The sequence below is a fragment of the Siphateles boraxobius genome, unplaced genomic scaffold, assembly GCF_051911475.1.
Source record: "Siphateles boraxobius isolate OS27281-9 unplaced genomic scaffold, OSU_SipBor_1 41, whole genome shotgun sequence".
In the NCBI taxonomy this organism is placed as follows: Eukaryota; Metazoa; Chordata; class Actinopteri; order Cypriniformes; family Leuciscidae; genus Siphateles; species Siphateles boraxobius.
Window position 1 is genome coordinate 36,686,805 of NW_027509042.1, and position 27,534 is coordinate 36,714,338.

A 27,534-nucleotide genomic window follows, 5' to 3' on the forward strand; every position below is an offset into this window, starting at 1 on the left:
GCAGAGCTGCAGGCTGGGCGACACCTAACACATTCGCCAGATTCTACAATCTCCGAGTGGAGCCAGTGTCCTCTCATGTACTCGCTTCAACCAGCTAGTACTGGACCCGCTCAGGTGTCTTCGCTTGCTCGCCATTCCACTCCACGGACTGGATACGTGCGATATTCTCCTCAGGTGAGCTTCCCCAAAAAGCCCTGAGTTCCTCCAGCACTCCTGACGTTGGCGCCAGTGTCTATTGCCTGTGCGTCGGCTAGGTGCCTCCCGTGTGCATGGTCCCTCCTCTGAGCGACCCCCACATGTGTATTTCCACTGTAAGCCTCTCTGAGCGTGTGTCTTTCCCTTGGCAAGCCACCTTGCCACCCCTGGGGTTGAAATATTCCACCTGCGGCTGGACACCCCAGTGTTCTCCATATGTCTCCTTCGGGTCATATGTGTATTCTCTAAGTCCCCCCCCCCTCTGGGTTGGCAGTAATTGCATATTTCTCCTAAACTTTGGGATATGCTCCCCAGTGTACCTTGGTATTCCTGTGCTAAATAGGAGTCCTTCGTCCGTGCCAGTCTCACGACAGGGATCTCAGATTTACGCAGGGCACTGGAAGACAGCTGAGAAGGTGGCGTGATTAGACTGGTAACCCCATTCGTCGTCATCCGACGTAACTCGGAGTGACAACGAAAGGGAACCTCTCGGTTACGTATGTAACCCTCGTTCCCTGAGTAGGGAACGGAGACGTTACGTCTGCCTGCCACTTTCCGCTGTACCGCGGGGATCGCCTGAGCTCAGTCTTGGCTCCTCAGCGAAGAAACATATCTGCCTGTTGCTGGCGTCCTCCTTTTATACCCACGAGGTGGGGCGGAGTTACGTCATGCAAATTCCGCAGACCCATGGCATTTCTTTGCCATTGGCTCGTTTTGTAATACTCGAAGTTGATAGGCTTTCTAAGCGAAACCCCATTCGTCGTCATCCGACGTAACGTCTCCGTTCCCTACTCAGGGAACGAGGGTTACATACGTAACCGAGACGTTTTTCACACTGTAACGTGTTTTCCTCTCACTCTGCCCTTTGAGAGAACAGAAGTCTTTGTTACGTAAACCCAGTTGACTCAGGCCTAAGTGAGAAACCAGGCTGATGAGAAGGAGATTTCATCTGATACCCTGTGAGTTTTGAAGCAGTCTGTCTGATGAGAACAGCTCTTTTTCTGGTTTGCATGGACAAGTGGACAGTTGAGCTGTCATTTGTGGTGAGAGCTATTTTTCTTTTCCTCACATTGGACTTCCTGAGGATGATATTTACCAAACACGTTGTATTTTTAGTTGCCTCAAAAGCTGTTAAAGAGACCCAAAAATGAAAATTCTGTCATCATTTTCTTATGCAGTCCCAGATGTATATGATTTTCGTCTGTGGAACACGAACAGAGATTTTTAGAAACAGGATCCACCTGTCTATTTAATGCAATTTGATGGGTCTCTCAAAGTTGACTCTTCAAAAGCCATGCAAATCGAACACGATGGTAATCCATGTGACCCCAGTTGCTGAATCAGTGTCTTCTGAAGTAAAATGATAGCTATGTGTAAAAAAATACTTATATTTTAAATGTATAAATCATCGCTTCTGGCCAACTGTCAGCACAGAGAATTTTCATTTTTGAGTGGAGAATCTCTGAAACTGCAATGTTGTTTTGCATTAAGGAATCTACTGCATTATAATCATATTAGCAGATTAAGAATAAACTATGAATATAGTATCTGTATTTTGGTCATACAAGGTTGTAATTTCACAGGATGTCCAGGAGGAGAAAGTTGTTTAATGTACCTGCCCCCCACTCATCCCCAGGCCCAATGAGTTTGTTATACCATAGTGTGACTTCTTTTGTCATTGGTCCCAGTGCTTTTCTCAATGCAGTTTATAATAAATCAAATAAACTGTATATAAAATAATATACTCTACATATTGAATAATATAGTTTACATTTTAAAGCATTACAAGTAATCAAGGAGTTGAGTTATCGCCCTACGTGAGTACATTCTATGTATGCTGAAAATGTTGGACATACTTATACATCCCATTTTGTACAAAGATAATATAGTAACATTTAATGATGAAATAAAACAATCATGCAGTTGAGAGTTGTATAGTACATATAGCTTTAGATAATACTATGTATGTAGTTTATGTATGCGGATAAATTTTAATATTATAATACATATACAACTTTATATACAGAGCTGTGCGATAATAGCTTATATTTTGTGACATTATCAACAATCACTCTGCTGAATTTTGCTACATAGTATATATTGCTTACTTGAGTACATACTAAACATGCAGATAAAGTAGGAAATATATATCCAACTATTAATATATCTTTTGGTGATAATTAAGCTTTTATGCATTTGGCACACAGTTTAATCCAAAGCACCTTACATTGCTTTCAAGATACATTGTTTCAGTTCATGCTTTCCATGGGAATCAAACCCATGACCTTGATGTCGCAAGCCCCATGCTCTATACTGTTTGAGCTGCAAGAATGCATCATTCAGGAATCATCTGTGCATCCGCACTGACAGTAACTGGGCAATTCGATCTCCTGTATTCTGCATGGCACTGGTGTCAAGTGTCTGGTAATCATTGCCTTTTTTGGTTGGTTAATTTGCTTTATGTAAATATTAATCAGCTGTAATTTGTGTGTATTTGGTTTTGCAAATCTGTATTTCTTTATGGGTTTTTGTTTGCAAAGAAGTTCTTGGGCAGGCTCATAGCTTAACCTTGCCTGTATTTAAGCTTGGTCCTTAAGTATTGAACTTAATGCTGTCAGAAGTGTATGCAAGTGAGCAGGGCTGGATTTACCTCATATTGTGACACATCACAGGCAAAACAAATATTTTGGGCTGCATCTGAGGCAGTAAGTGCATCGCATTACGTTTTCATCAACTTTCATTTTATGAAGTTTATTTTAACTGTAGCTATGTGGGCGCTCAGTTTTTTCTGTCATTTAGACAAAAAATTAAATGATATAAAAAGATAAAGTGCTACAAACAGGCTATTTAAAACGACGACAAATGCTAAACTAAGACACTCTTCTCCGCTCCTCAAATACATAAAACATTGATTAGCCTTTATATATATATGTAATGTTTTTTGAGGAAAGAAAACGCTGTACTTATTCAAATAATCAGTTTTTTATACCTTAAGTAGAGACGGTCTGAAATGTGTGCGCCACTTCTTTCACAATAGAGCCAGGTGCAGTTATGAGGGTTCACTGTGCCTAGAATGACCACGCATAAATCCAGCCCTGCAAGTGAGCTCAAAGGTCAGAACTGCAGTTCCGTCAGTGATTTACCAGCTTCACTGTTATACACACAATTATTTTCCTGTTTATAAGTGCAGTGTCAGCTGGCATCGAGAACGTCTCGTTTACGTATGTAACCCTCGTTCCCTGAAGGAGGTAACGGAGACATAGTCGACTGATTGGGATCACGCCAGGGAGCCAGTCATTTTTGAGTACTATTAAAACAAGCCATTGGAATTGGCGTGGGTGATTTGCATCACACACTCCACCCCCACGGCGCGGGTATAAATACGGAAGTGAATGCATGCACTAGTTGCTTTTCCGCTCAGGAGCAAAGCATAACTTGGAGTCAGTGGTAGTCCAGCAATAGTGGTGACGGGACTACGTCTCCTTTCCCTCCTTCAGGGAACGAGGGTTACATACATTACCGAAATGTTCCCTTTCAGTCGCTCACGTTCGACGTTGTCGATGTGTCGACTGACTGGGATCCCAATAAAAAAGGCTCTAGCGCTGCCACCTTCCAGTGCCTAGACAAAAGCCTTCTGATCCCCCTGCATTATTTTATGCAGAGATGGAACAGGGCTTAGGCCAGGGAAGTCACTTCTGTTCCACAAGACCACTGGGAAAGCGTTCTCTTTCGTTGGAAAGGCATACGCTGCGGAAGCCACATCCTGCCCATAAAGAGGTAACATGTGGAGGATGCACATATTGACTGGGCGGATGACCGGGCAGTACAACATATGGAAAGTCACTGGGGTGCATCTAGCCTATGACAGGGGGAAGACTCAACCGGGCAGCTGCCGAGGGAAGACACGGGCTCGCCGCAGGGTGCCATACTGTGGAAGAATACACATATGGGATCGCCGTAGGGATTACCACATATGGACGAAACCTAACACAGGTTCCACCAGTGCATACGAGTGATAAGCCTGGCTTCGGATGTTCCGCCACGTCCGTTGCCGAAGGATATAGAGCAGGGATCTCCAACCCTGCTCCTGGAGAGCTACTGTCCTGCAGACTTCAGTTCCAACCCTGTTCCAAACACACATGCCTGTAATTATCAAGTAACCCTGAACAGCTTGATTAGCTGGTCCAGGTGTGTTTGATTGGGGTTGGAGCTAAAATCTGCAGGACAGTAGCTCTCCAGGACCAGGGTTGGAGACCCCTGGTATAGAGGAACTTGACAGGGTTCGGCTAATAAGGGAAACTCTACTGGAGCAAGAATTACGCACATATCCAGTCCATAGGAGGGGAATGGCGCAGCAAGCCGAAACTTTGAACCGGGCTTACAGTGAAACTGGCTTCATGTGAAGGGAGCCCACGGGAAGTAGCGGTTCGACACATAGGCTAGTTCTCTAGCGAACGTGATAGGTGTCGCCCAGCCGACAACTGTATTTAACATCTGTTCAGCGAGGCACTCTGTGGAGGGAGAGTGTAATCTCACTTAGGAGGAGCTCACCACCCAGGTGGGCACGTGCATTTTGGGAAAACTTTCTCACCAAGATGAAGGCAACCACATGTAATGGGCCAACCTCTGCTTGGAAACAGCCTTCCCTTCTGCTGGTCTCTGTAACAGACAAGAGCTGGTCTGAGGTCCAGGCTTTGCATTTTGAGCACGTATAACCGCAATGGAGCGGACGGACAGAGAAAAGCCAGGGCTGGGTCTGCCTCCTCCGAGGCAGCGCTTGTAGTCTCATCACCTGAAATACAAAAATACACCACCTAACTCTCCGGCCGCCCATCCGCACAAAACAGTGCTTGGTGTCTCGAGAAAGCACTCCCTGAAATAGGTTTGAAGGTGAAAACGATTATCCGTTTTATCTACGCAAACCCGTGAAAATGCAGATGGCGCGCACATGCGCATTACGTGTTCAGTGGATAGGTATGCACGTTTGTATATATATGTGCGCAGGCGTGTAGTCCTTCTTCACAAATCAACCCTCAACAGATTACTTGTCTGGCCTTAAAAATATATAATTCATAATTTTTTGACGCGTCTGTGTAGCCACGCGAACCAGAATTATCCCTACAACGTTTTATCTGTACAGAGGTAAAAGGAAGGAGGCCTTCACAGGGGAGAGACTAGTTGACACTTCAGGACTGCATTGTCGTCATGTCCAGGCGCTGGTCCTTCCTCAGATCTGGATATGGCCTGGATCCGGCGGACTGCAGTAAACAAGTACATCAGGATTTATGGGAAGTGTTCCCGGTCCCGGTTGATCTAAACTATGCAGCCTAACATTGAATTTTAGAAGTCTATAATGTGTTATGTGTATGCTAGGCCAAAGAGACGTGTTTTTAGTCTAGATTTGAACTCACAGAGTGTGTCAAAGATTATTCCAAAGTTTTGGTGCTAAATAGGAAAAGGATCTACCTCCAGTGGTCGATTTTGATATTCTAGGTATTATCAACTGGCCGGATTTTTGAGATTGCAATAGATGTGAAGGACTATAATGCGTTATGAGCTCGCTCAAGTACTGTGACATAATGGAACGACACCGGATGCAAATGCAATAAACGCTTTATTGAAGGACAGATAGCAGAACGGTCAGAACAGACACACTGGGGTCGAGACGGCACAACACAGATGGAACAGTGGCGCAGGGACCCAGGTGAGCAGGTGGTGCAGTGCTGGTGATGTCCTCAGTGAAGGTGCTCGGTGATCCTGTGGTGAGTATCCGTGACCACGTGTGGAAGTCCAGTGAAGGTAATCCAGAACACGTAACGATAACAATCCAACCGGGAACGACAGCACGACGAACAGGAATCCACTCAGCAACGATACGAAGAACAGGAACACACCGGAGACGAACAATGATCTGACAACATGAGACACCAGTTACTGAACATATAAAGCCACATACAAAGTGAAACCAGCTGGCGCTGCTGATCAGAAGTGATCAGTGACCACGCCCACACTAAACACACACACACACGGCACACAAGACGAGAGAGAGAAAGTGAATTGATCAAACGTGACAGTACCCCCTCCCCTAGGGACGCCTCCTGGCGTCCCCAGGACTCCTTACCTGTCGATTGTAATCATCGATCAGAGAGTGATCCAGGATGTCTCTAGCAGGTACCCAACTTCTCTCCTCCGGACCGTAACCTTCCCAGTCCACCAGGTATTGAAATCCGCGTCCCCTCCTTCTTGAGTCCAGAATACGATTTACCGAATACGTTGGTTCCCCGTCTACGAGACGCGGCGGTGGGGGGACCGGGACTGGCGGATTAATACGTGCGTAAAACACAGGTTTTATTTTGGAAACATGGAAGGCGGGATGAATTCTCCTGTACGCCGGAGGAAGTTTGAGGCGGACTGTCACCGGACTAATGATCTTGGTGACAGGGAACGGACCAATGAATTTGGGGGCAAGTTTATTAGACACGGATCGGAGAGGAATATTCTTAGTTGAAAGCCACACTTTTTGACCTACAACGTATACGGGGGGCTTTGACCTGTGGCGATCGGCCTTGGCCTTGGTGCGCTTCCCCGCCTGGAGGAGAGTCTCACGGGCTCATACTGGTAAAACCTGGTGGCTGGTAACCTAAACTACATTCAAACGGCGAAAGGCCCGTGGATGACACTGGCAATGAATTGTGGGCGTACTCCACTATCGAGAGTTGTTGGCTCCAGGAGGAAGGATTCTTGGACACCAAACATCGCAACACTCTCTCCAAGTCTTGGTTGGCTCTCTCGGTTTGTCCATTGCTCTGGGGATGAAACCCCGAAGATAGACTGACAGTCGCCCCCAGTAATCTACAGAATTCTTGCCAAAATTTGGACACAAATTGGGGACCCCTGTCCGAGACCACGTCTATCGGGAGGCCATGAAGTCAAAAGACGTGATCTATGACTGTTACCGCTGTCTCCTTGGCTGAGGGTAATTTGGGCAAGGGAATGAAATGAGCCGCCTTCGAGAACCGGTCCACGACAGTTAAAACGACTGTTTTGCCCTAGGAGGGCGGGAGGGCGGTAATAAAATCTCGAGCGATGTGGGACCAGGGTCTCGAAGGGACTGACAACGGTTGGAGTAACCCATCTGGAGGTCGATTGGAAGTCTTACCAGTGGCGCAAACCGAGCAAGCCAATACAAAATTGCGGATGTCACGAGCCATCATGGGCCACCAGAATCGTTGTTTTACCAAAAAACTGGTGCTGTTAACTCCTGGATGACACGCTATGCTGGAAGAATGTCCCCACTGAATAACTTCGGACCGATTCCCCTCTGGTACGAATAAACGGTTCGGTGGGCACTCGGGCGGAGGCGTTACCCCTTCTAAGGCCGACATGACCTTCGATTCGATCTCCCACATGAGAGCGGAGACAACAATAGTCTCTGGTAAAATACGCTCGGGAGAAGACGGGCGTTCGGTCTGATCAAAAATACGAGATAATGAGTCGGGTTTGATGTTTTTGGAACCCGGGCGGTACGAGAGAGAAAAGTCAAAACGTCCGAGAAAACAGTGCCCAGCAAGCCTGCCTAGAGTTGAGTCTTTTAGCAGTTCTAATGTATTCTAGATTCTTGTGATCAGTCCAAACAATAAAAGGTACCCCTGACCCTTCTAACCAGTGACGCCACTCCTCCAGCGCTAACTTGACTGCCAACAACTCTCTGTTACCTATGTCATAGTTGCGTTCGGCAGGAGATAAACGATGGGATAAAAACACGCAAGGATGCATCTTGTCGTCTGAGGAAGAGCGTTGAGAAAGAACTGCTCCTACCCCCACCTCTGACGCGTCGACCTCCACCACGAACTGACGTGATGGATCAGGGGCGACAAGAATGGGAGCTGAAACGAAGCGGCTCTTGAGTTTGACGAATACGGCCTCGGCTGCATCGGACCACCTGAACGTCGTTCTGGGGGAGGTCAAGGCAGTCAGAGGCGCGGCTAGTTGGCTGTAGTTGCGAATAAAACGCCGATAAAAATTGGCAAACCCCAGAAACCTCAGTAGGGCCTTACGGGAATCTGGACTTGGCCAATCTATCACAGCCTTAACCTTGTCAGGATCCATACGCATTCCCTAAGACGAGACGATGTGACCTAAGAAGCGAACCGACTGTGCATGGAAAACGCATTTCTCCGCCTTGACAAAAAGCCCATTCTCTAGCAACCTCTGAAGCACTCGTCTGACCTGCTGAACATGCTCCTGGAGAGAAGATGAAAAAATCAATATGTCATCCAGGTAAACATATATGAACTGGTCAACCATATCTCTCAGCACGTCATTGACGAGTGCCTGGAAGACCGCTGGGGAGTTGGACACCCCGAACGGCATGACCAAATATTCTAAGTGCCCCCTAGGGGTATTAAACGCGGTCATCCACTCATCGCCCCTCCTTATGCGGACCAAATGATAAGCGTTACGTAAATCCAATTTTGTGAAGATGGATGCTCCCTGCAACCTCTCGAAAGCTGAAGACATCAACGGCAAAGGGTAAGTGTTCTTTACCGTGATGTTGTTCAACCCCCGGTAATCAATACAAGGTCGCAAAGATCCATCCTTCTTCCCCACAAAAAAGAACCCCGCCCCCGCTGGAGATGAGGAAGGGCGAATGAACTTGGATGCTAGAGAATCAGAAATATATTTCTCCATAGCCTCCCTTTCTGGTATAGAAAGTGAATATAACTTGCCCTTAGGCGGAGACTCACCTGGCACTAAATCTATGGCACAGTCGTAAGGACGATGCGGAGGTAGAGAAGCAGCACGAGACTTACTGAACACTTCTCTCAGATCCTGGTACTCCTTGGGCACGTTAGACAAGTTCACCTCCTCCTCCTGAAACACAGAAACAGGTACAGACGAACACGCAGATACGAGACAAGACTCATGACACTTATTACTCCACGCAGACACAGAATTCTGACCCCAATCAATTCTGGGGTTGTGAAGTGTAAGCCGGGGATGTCCGAGTACTACTGGTGCAATGGGTGAATCAATGAGAAAAAATGTTATAGTTTCAGTGTGGTTGCCAGATGTAGTGAGTGTGATGGGTTCAGAAACGTGCGAAATGTTAGGAAGTTCTTGACCAGTAAGGGCGTTGACGGAGATCTTGCGGTTGAGGGGAGAAACGGGGATGAGAAGTTGTTTAGCGAGTCTAATGTCCAGAAAATTACCTTCTGCCCCAGAGTCCAGTAAAGCCTTGGTGTCGTGAAAGTGAGTTGCCCACCTGAGCCTTACCTGAAGGAGAGTAGATGATGAGGTCTTCTCGGCGGAGATCCCACCCGATAGTAGCCTCACTGATACTATCGGGCTTGCTCTTTTACCGGGCATGAGTTGACGAAATGCCCCGGTTTACCACAGTATAAACAAAGTCTTTGGGATCTCCGCCTTTCTCTCTCCTCCCGTGAAAGCCGAGCTCTGCCCACCTGCATGGGCTCGTGATCGGTGACGGGGCTGACCGTGTCCTCGCTGACGGTGCGTGCACTCTCTGTGCTGAAGAAATGACGATTCTGGACGACCCGACTCCTCCTGCTCAGCCGAGCGTCGACCCGAAGAGCCAACTCAATGAGTCCGTTCAGTCTCGCGGGTAAGTCCAACATGTAGATCTCATCTTGGACACGGTCAGCCAGCCCATGCAGGAAACGGTCCCACTGCGCCTCCTCGTTCCATTGGCAATCTGCGGCCAGGGTGCGGAATTGGATGGAATATTCCGACACCGAGCGGTCTCCCTGGCGCAGATCGGCGAGTAGTCTGGCCGCCTCCCTACCCGCCACAACCCGATCGAAGACTCTCTTCATTTCCTCCGAGAGTGCCAGGAACGAGGCGCAGCATGGATCTTGGTTCTCCCACACCGCCGTTCCCCAAAGTGCAGCCTTGCCAGACAATAGGGTTAACACAAATGCCACCTTGGATTGTTCTTGGGCGAATGTCTGCGGCTGTAACGAAAAGTGCATAGAGCATCTGGTTAAAAATGCTCTGCAGAACTCCGGCTCACCTGCATAACCCTCAGGTGTGGGTAAACGTGGCTCACGACGATTCCATCCTTCTGGAGGTGTGGGTTGAACGGGCGGTGTGGGCGGCGCAGTGGGAACCCTGAGAAGTTGTAGTTGTTGGGTGAGCTCGGACACCTGCGCCACAAGTGCTTGAACCGCTCGACCCATGTTCGTGATGCCCTCCTCTTGTTGGTCCATCCTGGCGATGCTGTTAGCTGCGAAGTTGTCCCAGCCTGATGCGCTTGCTGCATCCGTTGAGGTCAGATCATTCTGTGACATAATGGAACGACACCGGATGCAAATGCAATAAACGCTTTATTGAAGGACAGATAGCAGAACGGTCAGATCAGACACACTGGGGTCGAGACGGCACAACACAGATGGAACAATGGCGCAGGGACCCAGGTGAGCAGGTGGTGCAGTGCTGGTGATGTCCTCAGTGAAGGTGCTCGGTGATCCCGTGGTGAGTATCCGTGACCGCGTGTGGAAGTCCAGTGAAGGTAATCCAGAACACGTAACGATAACAATCCAACCGGGAACGACAGCACGACGAACAGGAATCCACTCAGCAACGACACGAAGAACAGGAACACACCGGAGACGAACAATGATCTGACAACATGAGACACCAGTTACTGAACATATAAAGCCACATACAAAGTGAAACCAGCTGGCGCTGCTGATCAGAAGTGATCAGTGACCACGCCCACACTAAACACCACACACACGGCACACAAGACGAGAGAGAGAAAGTGAATTGATCAAACGTGACAAGTACTGCGGAGCTAAACCATTTAGTGCTTTGTAAGTAATCAGGAATATTTTAAAATGTTTACGATGTTTAATAGGGAGCCAATCTAGTGTTGACAGAACCGGGCTAACCGGTCTGCCCGTTTTGGACCAGCTGTAGTTTGTTTATTAAGCATGCAGGGCAGCCCCCCATAATAGCTTTATAATAATCTAGCCTTGATGTCATGAACGCATTAACTAAATGTTCTGCATTTTTCATTGAAAGCATATGCCGTAATTTAGATATATTTTTAAGATGAAAAAATGCAGTTTTACAGATACTAGAGACGTGACTTTCAAATGAAAGATTGGTATCAAAGAGCGCACCCAGGTTCCTAACCGACGTTAGACAGTATTCTAGGTTATTACGTGAGGAAGTTTTTTTGTCCAATAATTAGAGTCTCTGTTTTTTCAGAATTAAGTAGTAGGAAATTGCTAGTCATCCAGTTTTTTATATCTGCTATGCATTCCGTTAATTTTGTGAATTGGTAAGTTTCATCAGGGAGTGAAGAAATATAGAGCTGAGTTTCATCAGCATAACAATGAAAACTAATGCTATGCTTCCTAATGATGTCTCCTAAGGGTAGCTTGTACAGAGTGAATAGCAACGGTCCTAGTACTGAGCCTTGTGGTACACCATACTGAACTTTTGATTGATAAGACATCTCTTGGTTTACTGCTACAACCTGATAATGGTCAGATAAGTATGATTTAAACCATGTTAGTGCAATTCCACTAATGCCAACATAATTTTCGAGTCTGTTTAAAAGAATGTTGTGGTCGATAGTGTCAAATGCAGCACTAAGATCGAGTAACACTAATAGAGTGTTGTATCTCTCCAATAGAGAGATATAACCACGATCGGATGTTGAGAGCAAATCATTTGTGACTCTAATGAGAGCTGTTTCAGTACTATGATACGGTCTAAATCCTGATTGAAAATCTTTGCAGATATAATTTCTTTCTAAAAAGGAACATAGTTGTGAAGATACTGCCTTTTCTAGTATCTTTGACAGAAAAGGTTGATTCGAGATCAGCCTGTAAAATAGTTCTGTAGGATCAAGTTGCGTTTTTTAACAAGCGGTTTAATCATGGCAAGCTTAAAAGTTTTTGGTACGTATCCTAATGACAAAGATGAATTGATGAAATTAAGAAGAGGATATATGACCTATGGAAGCATATCTTTCAGTAGCTTAGTCGGTATAGAGTCTAACATACTTGTTGTCGATTTAGATGATTTAACGAGTTTAGAAAATTCTTCCTCTCCTATAGCAATGAATGAATCGAATTTTTCTTCACGGAGACTACAATGCACTGCCTAATGCAATACTGCTGTAGACGGTTGCATAGTTATAATTTTCTCCCTGATATTATCAATCTTGTAAGTAAAGAAGTTCATAAAGTCATTACTGCTGTGCTGCTTGGAAACGTCTGGGGTTGAAGCTTTATTTTTTCGTTAGTTTAGCCACTTTAAAAAAAATATATATCTAGGGGTTTGTTTATTTTCTTCAAATAGGGTTGAAAAATAAGCAGATCTAGCAGCTTTTAAGGCCTCTCTGTATGCAATCGTGCTCTCTTTCCATGAAATGTGAAATGCCTCTAGTTTTGTTTTCTTCCAGTTGCGCTCCAATTTTCTGGCCCCTCTCTTAAGGGCCTGAGTGTGCACGTTGTACCATAGCGTTGGACTATTTCCTTTAATCTTCTTTAAACGCAAAGGAGCAACTGTGTCTAAAGTGCTAGAAAAGAGAGAGTTAAAAGTTTCTGTCGCAATATCAAGTTCTTCTAAGCTATCTGGGATGCTGAGATGACGAAACTGATCAGAAAGATTATTAATAAAGAAATCTTTAGTGGCAGAAGTGATAGGTCTAACATATTTGTAACAAGGAGTCGGCTTTGCAGCCTTGGCTACATTAAGTTTACACAACACTATATACTGATCTGAAGTGTCATAGCTCTGCTGCAGAATTCATTGATTCCATGTGATAATATTAGATCTTGAGTATGATTACAACAATGAGTAGGTCCTGACACGTGTTGTCTAACTCCAATAGAGTCAAGAATGTCTTTGAATGCCAATCCCAAGGCATTTAGTTATCCTCAACCTATCCAATTTAGTTATCTACATGTATATTAAAATCACCAACAATTAGGGCTTTATCTGCATCCATTACGAACTCTGATAGAAAATCAGCAAATTCTTTGATAAAGTCTGTATGGTGCCCTGGTGGCTTATATACAGTAGCCAGCACAAATCTCAAACGTGAATTATCATTTACACTAGATATTGTTACATTAAGCACCAACACTTCAAAATAATTATATTTGGAACTAGAATTCTAAGTAATTCTGAAAATATTACCATAAATTACAGCAACACCTCTCCCTTTGCCTTTCAGATGAGGTTCATGTTTATAACCGAAATATTTGGAGGTGGATTCATTTAAAGTAATGTAATTGTTTAGTTTTAGCCAGGTTTCTCTCAAACATTTACATTTTACATTTAGCTGACGCTTTTATCCAAAGCGACTTACAATTGCTATATATTTCAGAGGTCACACGCCTCTGGAGCAACTAGGGGTTAAGTGTCTTGCTCAGGGACACATTGGTGTCTCACAGTGGATTCGAACCCGGGTCTCTCACACCAAAGGCATGTGTCTTATCCACTGCGCCGTCACCACCCCTGCTCAAACACAGCACATCTAGGATATAGTCTGTAATCATATCATTAACTATAAGTGCTTTTGAAGTAAGAGATTGAATATCAGGTTGCTGAATATATTCAATATTCAGAAACCCGAGCTTTATCATTTGTTCATTTGTATTATATCTATTTTCTATTTGTTAGATGGGTATGGAATTATATTTAAATATTTATTTACCCTTAGATGGGTATGGAAGTTTTTTGTATTTCCTAATTCGGGGAACAGACATTATCTCTATATGATGATATCTAGGTGACATAGTCTGTATGTTATGGGATTTATCTGACCTCAGTGACGTCATCCAGCTAGCAGACGGTCGGTTTAGCCAGTCTGTTTGCTTCCTGACCTGGGCCCCAGTTCATGTTTGAGCGCAACAGATGTGACTGGGTGGTCCGAAGTGGTCCCAAACAGCTGGACCGCCTGGGTACGGAGTCTCCACTCTCCCTGGGCCACAGGCTGTCGTGAGGCTCGTCAGCGGCACGATTGAGCAGGCCAGAAGTAATAAGTGGAATGAAGCAGCCTCAGAAGCTTCTGACTCCGAGGAGGAGGTGGCGGGCGAGTTGTGACATGCAAGGGAACCGTAGCACAACGGTCGCAATGTTGTCTTTTCAGACCAGTACAAATTCGCTGAGTAGTCTCAAAGCGTGATGAACTGCAAGCAATGGAGGCAATGGATGCCAATGCAGTCGGAGGGTCGCCCAGACCTCCGTTAGTACATGCCCTTTGTAAGTGGCCCCTCACCCGTTATTGATGGACACTCGTTCTATGGACCGTTGGCCCGGAGAACCAGAAGGTCTATTACGGACTGAGGGTTTGGCGGCAGGCCATGGTGCTTTCACACGGAGGGTGCCGGTATGCCACGGCCACCTCGGGACTCGGTCGTGAAGTCAGTGCTGAAGCGGTCTTCAATGGAGGAAGCCGAGCGGCTGCGTCTACCATATGCCCCAAGAGCCTCTGAAGAGTTTCAGTGGGACCCTTTCTCACTTCTATACAGCACTAACCATCCACACACTCTTTTTCAGAGATGCGGTAGACGAATCCATCTCAAAACTAGAAAAGAGATCCTCAGCCCGTGGACGAGTTGACCTGAGGACCCAACTGGCTATGAGCACTTGAAGGGCAGGACTTTGAACTGATACTTCACACTTTTCGAATGCACGAACACAGGATAGCCTGTGGTGCAAAGGATAGAGATCTGAAGTATATGTCTCTCAGGTCGAACGCTGCAGACCAATCTTGGGGATGAAGCATTTGGAAATGCATCCCTGTGTATCAAATTCAACGGAGGCTTTCGAAAAAGGGCCCGTCTCAATTAACACAGGACCAAGATGGTCAAGACCCACCTCTCTAAGGTACAATGAAGTACAGGTTATAAAAGCCGTTATAAAAGAGTTATAAAAGCCGGCCTTCATATCGGCTGGAGGGAGCGACTGCATCGCGTCCTTCGCCAGTAGACTGCAATGTGCGCACACAATACAAGAGCACTGCTCAACACTTAGGTGTGACTAAAGTCACTAATTTTAGGAGCATATTTGCTCAACACCCAAGTGTGACGAAAGTCACTAACTTTTAGGAGCATCTTTGCTCAACACCTAGGTCTGATAAATATCACTAATTTTAGGAGCATATCTGCTCAACACCTAGATATGATGAATATCACTGAGCTTGGGTGGAAGCCGAGCGAAAAGGAATCGCAATTCCTTTTTTTTTTCCGCTTTTTTTCTTCTTTTTTTTTTCGGGAAAGAAAGGCACTGGGACGGCGAGCTGAGAACCAGCACGGCCTGCCCTGAGATACCAATCCTCCAACCGAGACTGAGCGGGACACGGTGGAGGATTCCACCCGAGTCTGGCAGCCTCGGCGGGCCGTTTCAGCATAGCTGACAATTTTGGATCCGGCTTGGACAACGTTACACTCCCAGAGGGAGATAATGCAGCTGTTTCGTCATCTCCAGAGGCCAGCTCACCCTCCGATGCTGCTATCGACATCCTATCCTCTGGGGGAAGCCCAATTGAAATGGCTGATTGGTCCATTACAGAGGGACCAGCATGTTCAACAGGAAATTCCACCGGCTGTGGTGTGATGGAGGAGTGAGGAGCCCACAGGGAATGGTTACCGGGCGAGACAACCATCACTATTCTCCGATCACCCATCCCACACGGCACCTGGGGTTGGGGCATGGTAATCGGGACTCCAGCTTCGCGGACGAAGGCAAGTCTCGATCTCAACACCGCGACGGTCATATTCCCGCAATGGGAACATGAACTGTCCACAAAAGCTGCTTCAGCTTGCTGTAAGCCCAATCACGTGATGCAACAATTGTGACCATCAGAGAGGAACAGGGAACGATCGCATCCAGAAAAGCACGGGTGGAATGACATCTTGAAAAAGATGCAAACGCACTCTTTCAGGAAATATAACCCATCACCAGTGCTTGAGCACACAGGGGAATGACCACGGCAACACTGAAAAGTTAACTGAAACAGTGAAGCCCTCACCTTTCTGCCCTCTAACCAGCCGTCAACAAACACAAACATTTAGAAATTTGTTGCTGTATAAACAGCAGTTGAGAGCTCAAAGCTTGCGATCACCAATGCACTCGCGGTGTAGAAACCACTAGCACTGGGAGAGTCTTCCAGAAGAACACTGACACACTTGCATCAAAGATCAGCTCCGAAGCGAAAGGCAACTAGTGCGTGCATCCACTTCCGTATTTATACGCGTGCCACGGGGGCGGAGTGTGTGATGCAACACACGCACGCCAATTCCATTGGCTCGTTTCAATAGTACTCGAAGATGACTGGCTCCCTAGCAAGATCCCAATCAGTCGACTACTTCGAACATGGGCAACTGAAAGGGAACTGCTTGTTCTTTGCCAGTATAGTCATTAAATTAGCCCTAGTTTTAATACTCTATAAGTACTAACAGTCATTTCCCTTGATGCACACTGTACCATGTAAGGCTATAGTAAAAGATCTAGTAGCATTAGCCCATTTATACGAATTTATAGTGCTAAAGTGAACATGATCTGAAGAAATTGACCTGGTTTACTTTCTTTGTGCATATCCTCATTTCACTGTGGATGAATCGTTGGTGCTCAGTATTCCAAATTTAAAAAAAAGAGTTTGTCTTTATAATCTTTTTTTGTGTGGCTGATGTCATAAATCCCTATTGCTTATTCAACCCTCCCCTCTAACCTGGCTCCATTTGTAACATCCACTTTTCAAAATGAAGGAAATCAAGCTCCATATACATTTATTTTGATTTAATATACGGTTTCACTTGGAAATATAATTATAGGTTGAGAACAGTGTTTTAAATTGTAATGTGCTTATATTTTTTAAATTTGTGTTTGAACAGCATTTGATTGAATAGTGAAGTATTGCAACTTGACATAGTGAAGTATTGTACACAAGGATAATTTTGACTGATAATGGTTGTATGTTTGCAGAGGAGAGAAGGCCTGAAAGCCCTCCTCCTCTAATGGATCATCTCTTTTTCAGTGCTTGTGAAAAGGATTTCCCATGATTAAAGGAGTAGATTATCTCTCGAACTGCCGTCCTATATTTGTACAGTGTACGTGTTGTAAGATTAGGTAAACCAGCTAGTGGGTCAGACTGGGCTCTGACTGACTGATTCTGGCTCTCACATACAGTAGTCATCTCTCTCTATATATTTTTTATGTATCTTTATCCTGTCATTCATCTAAAATGTATTTAGTCAAAAATACATTGGCAATGCCAACCTGGTGGATGAACTATGTCTTTATATGTTTATACTAATATATTACACAACTGTACAAAGAATGCACTTTATCAGTGTAAAAGTTCTTACTGAATTAAGTACATACCATGTCAATATGTGCTATTCCTGGTGAGGTTCAAGAAGTATATCTAACTTAAAGTCTCTCCCCAGTGTGTATTGATTTCCACTTTTTTATATTAAAGGTCTCCTTGTACAAGAGAAAAATAGTTATATCTATGTCATCATTACATCAGTTCTGAGAAATTATTGTCTATGACTGATAGCTTCAGAGCTTTTAGAGCCGTTGACAGAATTAATCACAATTTCAGCTTCTCGTCTAACACATTAATGATGTATCATTACATCTGCTGTTACATTATAAGAATAATCTCAAATGCAAGATTAACATGCAGTTCACACAGGGTCATCTAATTCACTGACTAAAACAGACCATAGTTTATTGGTTTTTGAATGGGAAAAATATCCGTTTTTGTAAATAACTATCAGTGCCTGGGAACTGTGTGTTTGTTTTAGAAGCATCCATTAAAGCTTATACCATATCAGACATTTTACATACAGAACAAGCAGAGATTTCCATTTTCCTTTTGTTACATTAATGCATCCGTCTGTATTTGCATATGTGAGAGAACAGAATCCGAGTGTAGTTTTTCCATCCATAATTCATAACTCCATGAAGTAATGCCTTAAGCTTTTGTATATTTATGGCTTCAATTTGAATGGAAAATCAAACTCCTGCCACATCAATACTGGTCTTAAACAGATATTACTCTGTTGATTGATGAGGATTTTATGTTGTGTTTTTTAAACTATAATTTTTAGGTTTTGTGGCAATACACAGATCTTTGTGTGTAAAACCTATTTTGGTGATGTTTGAGGTTTATTATGTAATAAGTAATGGTTTATGAGAAGAGAAATGTTTTAGAATGTGTGTCCCAAAGGGACAAAAGTGCCAAAAGGGTTTTTAGTGCCAAATGTACTTTCTATTGCAAGAGACTTTATTTGTTATTTATTTATTTATGCTTTATAATGAAGTAAGAATGTACGTCTTAAATATGTTTCTTTTTCAGTCACCCATAGAATAATTTAGTTTTCATCTTACAGTGACTAATAAATCTTAACGGAAAAAAAAAAAAGTGTTCTTATAATTAACATTTGTGTGCTATTTCATGCCATTAGAAGTCAGATTCTTCATTCTTTCTCCTGTCCAGTCCAGATTCTACACAGTATTGGTTCAGAGAGGGCCTGGTCCTTGCATACTCCATTTCCACATGAGGAACAATGATAACACTGTCCTGTGTTCTGATTAGCACTGTGCTGGATCTGTGTTAGCGATATGTGAGCATTGCCAGTGTCCGCCAAACTTAAGCCAAACTCCAGCCATGTGAGAAACTCTCTTTGTCCTGATGTAACCTCGCTGTATGTAAACCATGATGTTGAATAAAAGCCCAACTGTCTGTGTAGCAAGTGTATGCCACTAGCGTCACCGAAGGGAATTACAAGAATTTGTAAATATTCCGTTACGTAAAACAAAAGTATCATATATCATATTAGCTCTGTTGGTAAAATCATGCTAAATATATTATATTTTTAGATTTATCTAGTTAATGTGCATGAACATTTTACATAAGCTCTTGCAAAAACCTGATTGGGCCTTGTAACTGTTGCAACTCCAATATCTACAGCTGCAATATAGAGTGCTGCAAGGATAATGTCTCTTTTTTTTCCATCGCTCCAAAGTCAATAGGTATGTCCCAAAAAATCGTACTCAAAATCAAATTACACCGATGAGTATTATTTTGAGATTTACTTACTGAGAGATATAGACGCATTTGATCTGTTGGTATTAGCTGGTTGGCTAAATCAACTCAAATGCAGCATATTTTTTATGAAACCATTTTTTTGTGCCTGTAGATGGCAGAAGAGCCTAAATATGGCACATAGGAAGTTTTCTGACTATTGACTGTCTGAAAAGTATTGATCTGAGTTACGTAATAGTGTGCTGACGTTTCTCAGCTTTCTAATCATTAATGTACTTTTAACATTCTGTTGTCTTTCCTCTCTTTTTCTCTCTATACCCTTTCCTGTGCCTTTCTCTCCTATGAAACACCTGCTGTTTAATTATTCAAGTTGTAAGCGAATTTTCTCTTTTTTTTCCCCCAGCAACAATTATTTCCATATGCTTACTATTGTATGGATTTGTTTAGTGATGTTGTGAGCTTTGTCTTGTGTGTGTGTGTGTGTGTGTGTGTGTGTGTGTGTGTGTGTGTGTGTGTGTGTGTGTGTGTGTGTGTGTGTGTGTGTGTGTGTGTGTGTGTGTGTTAACAAGAATGGGTTTTCAGCCTCACATAATATTGTCCAGTGCTGAGTATTGCAATATTATCTCTATGGCAACCACACATTACATCATAGTTTTGCAATGAATCACCTAGACCGTCAGGCCTCTGACGTCAGTAACCCTATGACCAGGTCCAGCTCAGAAATGAAATCCAGACACAGACCAAAACAATATGCACAAAACGTGCCCTCAAGGAGCAAAAATGAAGCAAATAAACTTCAGGCTCCAAGTAACCAATGTTAGAAATAGACTTTCATACGAGCTGACTGGACTCACATAAAAGCAGAACAGCTCACACTTTAATTAATGGAGTTTGAAAACATCACGTAAAATGTGTTTAAAACTAAAGCTAGTAAACTTGCTTTTATTTTGTTTCTGTCATATCTCATGGGACTTATTTTTGCCAGTTTTAAATTATATTTTGTGTGTCTGGTAATTATCTCATGTTTATGAATGTTAAGCTAGATTTTTTTCCATGCACATCTTGTTGCAACAATGATAGGGTGTTGTGGTTGGTTGTCATGCCATTGCTAGATGGTTGCTAGGGTGCTCTGGGTGGTTGCATACTGGCCCAATCAGACAAGCCCACCTATGTATGTCTCTGTAATATTCTTTAATAAGTCTTTGTCCACTTTTTGAATATATGTAGCATAAACATCAGCTATGTTTAATACTTATGATTAGGGGTCTATTCAAATCTAACTTTAAAAGAATAGTAAACACAGCATTGAAAATTCTCTCATCATTTATTCACTCTTATGCCATCCCAGATGCAAATTACTTTTCGCGTCACTTCTTGTGTCACACTTCACAACATCCTTACGTCATGCTTCACAACAAGAACTCGACCCTCTCATGAACGCGAGTACAACAGTTGGCTGGTTCAAAATTAAACAAGTTTAAAATATTAGTATTTTATTTTACACACACCTACAGAAGACATTGATTCATACACTGGAGTTGTATGGATTTCTGTCATGATGGCTGTGTGTGCTTTTTATAGCATCATTTGGGCATCCATTCACTGAACAATTTTTTTTTATTGTACATCTGGGATGGCACGAAGGTGAGAAAATTTTGGGTGGACTGTCCATTTTAGGCCAGAAATACACTTAACACAAGTCTGCACACAAGCGCTTGGCCAGTGAAACTTGCTTTTGATTATGAAATAAGTACCGACACATTTTGAAATGCAATGAGTGAAAAGTAAGTCGATCTTGCATCACTAGAAGCTAATAACTGAATGCAAGTACAACCAATGACAAAGCGCTCACGTCTGCATTTGCGCACATGCATGAAGTACGTTTCATAAAGTATGAGCAAAAGTAAAATGATGTGTTACTTTAGCAAGGACCACTACATACTTTGGAATTTCTTTTCAAATGCATTTGCTGGGAACAGCATTTTTTTTTTTAACCAACTTAATTCTTTTTTTGTATGTGTCCCTATTTATGCCCCTAAAAACACAATGTGTATGGTATTGGTTTTATTTTAATTAAACACACTCTTAATTAATATTTTAAAGAATCTCCTCTTGAGGAGTTTTTATGTGTGAGAGAATGAAAGACACTTTTATCAAAGTGTGCATGCTTTTGATCTTCTCTTTGTCTGATATGCTGTCATGAATGTGTGTGTGTGTGTGTGTGTGTGTGTGTGTGTGTGTGTGTGTGTGTGTGTGTGTGTGTGTGTGTGTGTGTGTGTGTGTGTGTGTGTGTGTGTGTGTGTGTGTGTGTGTGCGTGAGCAGGATAGAGCGTTTGAAGCTGTGCAGTCACTTCAGTGATGTGTCTGTACTGAAAATATCCCTTTCTTTCAGTTCATTTGGCTCATCTTTGGTCAAAAGAGGCCCTTGTAAAGAATGTTCACCCCACATTGCAAGAAGTCAGAGATCCATCTATATGTTCTCAAAAGTAGTAGATTGTGTTTGATGTTTCATATAGAAGGACTTGGAGAGTCTATAGGCTTATAATGAGCGGGGCAAAGTTACAACGGCCCCAAAAAGTTTATTTTATTTTATTTTGTACATACATCCAATAAAAATTGCCTTGGAATCTTATAAAAATACGTACTTCTTAGCTTAAAGGGTTAGTTCACCCAAAAATGAAAATTCTGTCAGTAATTACTCACCCTCATGTTGTTCCAACCCCGTAAGACCTTGGTTCATCTTCGGAACACGAATTAAGATATTTTTGATGAAATCTGAGAGCTGGATCACTCCTCCATACTAGTCCATAGGCTTCTTGAGGGATTGAACTTGCTGGCCTCGAAAAGTTATTGAAAACATCGTTAAAATAGTCCAAGTGACTACAGTGGCTCAATCTTAAGTTTATCAAACGACGAGAACACTTTTTGTGCGCAGAATAACCAAAAATAACGACTTTATTTCAACTATTCATTTCCTTCTGTCTGGGCCTCGAGTCCAGTTCACTAGTTTAACAGCGTATGATCTGTTGTTGTACGTCACACGCATCACACACATGACCAGCGTCGGCCGATAGTGAGCCTACGTGTGACGTAGCTCTACACAATTACACTAGTTTAATTAAATAGAGGCCCAAAGAGAAGGAAATGAATAGGTGAAATAAAGTCATTATTTATATTGTTTTTGCGCGCAAAAAGTATTCTCGTTGCTTGATAAACTTAACATTGAGCCACTGTAGTCACTTGGACTATTTTAATGATGTCTTTAATAACTTTTCGAGGCCAACAAGTTTCAATCCCTCAAGAAGCCTATGGACTAGTATGGAGAAGGGATCCAGCTCTCAGATTTCATCAAAAATATCTTAATTCGTGTTCCGAAGATGAGCAAAAGTCTTACGAGGTTGGAACAACATGAGGGTAAGTAAATACTGACAGAATTTTCATTTTTGGGTGAACTATCCCTTTAAGGCATTCTACCTAATCTGTGAAGTAATCTATTTTACTTTAATTAAATCAGTTAATGTTCATGATACCACATGAAGCACTGTTGTTACGTGACAAAACAATTCTTATAGTCTGAGAAAATTTCTCTAGCATCAGTTTGAAGATGACACTCGGTTTAATTTTTTCCCCCCTAATGCTTAATTGTCCAACTACATAACTCAAACCAACTTACATCTGGGAGGAGTACATATGATAACATCAAGGGGTGTTTCTGTGACTAAAGGTTGAATTCTAGATGTAGTGTTGTAGTACATGCCAAATTGTTACAAAAAAAAAAAAAAAAAAAAAGACATCTGATTGGTGGAGGCCCTTGACCAGCACCAATCAGTGATCATGTCACTGCAGCAGCACTGAAGCGTGAGCTGTAGGCTTTGATAAATCTGCTCTAAATGTAATGCCAAACTAATGTCTACTGATCCGGAGCAGGGTTAAGTCAGTCTTAACACAGACGAGCACTTAACATTTACACTACACACAAGATGTAGAATTTATTAATATTTACAGCCATGTTGCTGTCAGATATAAATACTTTTTGCTTACAGTTATGGATACATATACTTGACACACATTATGTACTGGGTATGATGTCAGATATGCTCATGTGTGGTCACACATGTCACCCCCATTCTTCAGGTCTTTGAGCATGTCATCCCTAATATGTCTGAGTCATTTACTCTAAAAAGTAGGTGACTGTGTCAGCGCCCAATGAAATATTAACACATAGAGGGGCTTTTCTGCACTTTCAGCTATTGAAATCTTAAGTTATGACCTTTATGTGTGTTCGACAAACTAATAATCGGTTTGACAATTTTTGTTTTAAAACAGTTCAATCTGTTTTCCACACAGATGCATTTAATTGATAATCAAATTCATTGTTATCTTGATAATTTTCATAATCGATTACTATCGATTAGTTTTTGCAGCTCTACATTAGTGTACACAAGTGTACACAGTGTGTTCAATGGAAAAAAGTGTTACAATTTTAAAATTAAAATAATTTTTTTTTTAAATTACTTATTTTAGTAATTGTTATATTAAAGCTTGTTTTTAGTTTGTGATTATTTATTTTATTAGTGTGTACAAAAGCAGAAATAAAATAATTAGTAAGATAAAAAACAATTACATAATTGAAAAAGAACAATTAATAATTTAATATAATATGATAAAAATGTATACAATAAAAATGTTTGTATGTCAATTAAAACACTTAAAACAGTAAAATAATTTATATTGATATCCATCTTAAAATATTTCTCAATTTCTAGTGCTAAGTAGTTGTAACAATTATTTCCTCGCATACCCTACATTAAATAGCATGCTCTTATGTTCACATGCGCTCATGTTTGCGTGTGTGTTAGCGTTAGTGCATGAATGAAGCTGTGCTGTGAGATATGGGTCAGAAATCAAAGAGAGCAATGTTAAAAGGAGAATTGGGGGGGGGGGGGGGGGCTGTAGAGGAAGCACAGAGAGTGCGATACAGAGAGAAAGAGAGAGAGAAATAGATCAGCATCTCCAGGCAGAGACGAGAAGTCGACGCCCAGCACTGATTCCAGAAGCAGCTCATCACTCACTCCCTCATTCTTATCCGTCAATCCTCAGCATTCCTCTCCCTCATGTCCTAGATTCAATGGAGCACCTTCCCCCTGAGGAACGTGTCATCGTAACATCCCCCAGGGCGGTTTTAGCTAAAACACACTTTTAGGAAGCTGGCAACTTAGAATCTCCCTCATTTGAATGGATGAAGTCAGTCTGCTGTCATCCTTGAGGAGGAAGCTTGCTCCCATCCCTTCTGCTCTTATCCTGGTTCAAAGTGGATGATGGAGTGATGTGTCTCTGGACAGAGAGGTTTGTGTTGGGGCTGGATATCTGAGACCTGGGTTAGTTCTGGCTGAGCTTCGGACCTGTGTCTTTTAGCAAGACTTAAGCAGACGGACTTGTGTCTTTTAGCAGAATCAGCCACATCTGATCTGCTCACAGAAGTCTGTGTATGTTTCTGGGACCGGGTGCGATGGGTTGCACTGCTAGTGTTATCCTGTTTGAGGGACTACGGCGTGTGTTGCACAGGAACTGTGGATATGTGTGTAAACCGGAGCTGGAGGCAGCAGAGCCAGCGGAGGAAGAAGACACACTCAACCGCCGAGAATCGCTGGCAATCACACCACCAGCAGCTGCATCATCGGTAATGTGTGTGTGTGTGTTGTGTGTGTGTGCTTTTTGTCATTTTAATAGTCTTAATTTGTGCTGTAGACTTTATATAACTGATTATATTAGAGATTTCATGTTCATGTTCCTCATGAATTGTGTAAGGGAGAGTTACGGGCTTTCCCTATAACAGTATTATTCAGCACTCTCTGAAGAAGCAGTTTGCTGAGTGGAAGGTTTCTTCAATTGTGTGTGTGTGTGTGTGTGTGTGTGGGAGTGTGCCTGTGGGTTAATGAATTATGTATCACTCTGAAAGTCGTGTAGTGGTTATAAAGTATGTCCGGACTTCATTTTTTTAAATTATATTTTTATTATAAATTTATAACGTCACTTTTTCTTTTTTTTTGCTTTGCATTATGGCGTATGGAGTGTAGATGACTTTTTTCCACATTATTTTAAAGCAGTTTAACATAAGGCTGCAAATAAAAGGTTAAAAAATGAAGGGGTACGAATACCTCCACAAAACTCTCTCTCTATATATATAGAGGATATTTCCCTGAGTCTCCTATTTACTCTGGTCCCGCCCAGCTCCAAGTCTCCTGCATCTTCGTTGGTTCCGTCCAGCTCCAAGTCTCCTGTGTCTCCGATGATAACACCCAGCGTCCCTCTCCCACTTCCTCTACCCGGGACAGCCAGTCTTTCGCCCCGGCCTCCGCTGGTTCCCTTCAGTCCCTCGGCTCCACCTTTGTTTACTCCACTCTGCTGCATGGATCTGCCTTGGGTCTTTCGATCTCCAGCTCCACCTTGGCACTTCCCTCTTTTGGCTCCACCTGGGATGGTTGTCCTTACGGCTCCACCGGGCTCCCTCATTCCCCCGGCTCCACCTTGGTCAGTCGTCGTTCTGCCTGCACCATGGACTTCCGTGCCTTTTGGGTACACTTTGTCCCTCCACCCCTTTGGCTCTGTTGGGCTCCGCCTTCGCTTCGGCTGTAGCTTGGTCCTTGGTCATTGACGCCCTGGTTTCTCCCCTCGTCATATCCTCCTGCATCCTACCTGGTGGCACCTCCTCCAAAGCCCCCCTCCCTCCCTCCTCAGTTGGGCTCTTATTGGTGCATGGACCTTCCTTCCGGAAAGGGGAGCTACTGTAACGATCTCAGTCTGTTTAGTTTCACTGTGTTTAGGTATAGTTTTCCATGTTCGTGTATTGCCTGTGTTCCTGGTCATTATTCTTTTCCATGGTTTCTAATTCGACACGCTCCTATTTCTGTTCCAGTTAATTATCTTACTCTGTGTATTTATGCCATTGCATTAGTTCCTCTCAGATCTTTGTTCAGTCTTTTTTTTTGTTAAAGTGTAGTTGCCTTGTTGATTTTCTCCTGCGTATTCTCCTGGTTTATTAAAAAGACTTTTGGAATTCCTACTGATTTGTGTGTGCTCATCTACACATTACATTGTTAAACTGCTTTTTTCACATTCATCTAAACTCCATACATACTGGTATATAGATACAATAACTTTAAAATATTTTGAAAACTTTATCATGCTTATCATCATATTTATTCCATTTTTTACAGTTTGGAAAACGCCTCAGGTTACGACTGTAACCTTTGTTCCCTGAGAACAGGGAACGAGACACTGGGTCGAATAATGGTTTGAGGAACGTCTCAGACGTGACAGGTGTCTGAAATCACTATCAAATCACGGCAATCGCATTGACCGGTGACAACTGCTGACTTCATTAATGTGCAACCTGGAAGTATAAAAGGGCGCCTTGCAAACATGACAATCACCTTTCGTCTGAAGGGACTGTTTGGCAGGCAGGCCCCGAGGCATGGCAGAAAGACGGAGAGTCTCGTTCCCTGTTCTCAGGGAACAAAGGTTACAGTCGTAACCTGAGATGTTACCTTTCGAAAGGGAACTCACACTGCGTTGAATGATGCTTTGGGGAACGATATACCCACGCCGCCATACTAACGGGAGTGCATGCCCATTGGCAGTGACAACTGTCAGAACCAGCAAATTCAAATGAAATGATAGACCCACTCTTCCTCAGGTCACACTGGGCTGTCAGTGACGGCATTCCCTACGGTCATAGCCCAAGCTATACATTCCACAGGAAAACCTCCATAAACATTGTTTAATGAAAGGCCTACCTGGGCCTGCTCAAGGGCCTAGGACCACAGCTTCAAATTTAGAAGAGGTCCCTTCTAGGGAATGTGGCTAAGGAACCCGAAGGAGCCCCAGACAATTACTATTCAGGGGAATGTACTCACTCGAAATGCCACCAGGAAGACCTGGCGTCACTTACATTGGATACTTCAGCCTGGCCAACTGTCCGAAAACAGAGCCTCCGGACACTTGCCTTTAGATAAGGCATCCAACTCGAGAGACTGCAAAGCTGACAGTTAACCACTCGGCCCAGAGTAGAGATGCGCGGATGGGCTATTATATGGACTATAACCGCCAACCGCGCATCTCTAGACCAGAGATCTCAGTAACGTGGTTGCCATGACTCAGCATAGCGCTTACAACCCTTGCCAACGAGGGGAGTTTCTCTGCTCAATCCACGGATCTACCAAGCGGCTATAATGTATGTCCCACAATGTTGGGACTCACCTGCGAGGAGGCTTGTTAAGGCCTACTACCCATCAGTG

The 27,534-nt window shown here is 43.3% G+C and overlaps 1 protein-coding gene across 5 annotated transcripts in view; it reads left to right on the top strand.

Moving 5' to 3' along the window:
- Positions 1–27,534, top strand: part of dock9b (dedicator of cytokinesis 9b) — a 125,396-nt gene that overhangs the window by 14,963 nt on the left and 82,899 nt on the right. For 2 of the 5 annotated variants that reach the window (XM_077199328.1, XM_077199329.1), the window contains exon 1: positions 24,639–24,917. The exons of 2 other annotated variants lie outside the window; for them this stretch is intronic. In XM_077199328.1, the coding sequence (XP_077055443.1) occupies positions 24,726–24,917 (192 nt within the window). In that variant the 5' untranslated portion in view covers positions 24,639–24,725. Of the gene's footprint in view, positions 1–24,256; positions 24,918–27,534 lie in introns of those variants that run through there. One more of the 5 variants, XM_077199333.1, reaches the window with a different exon arrangement.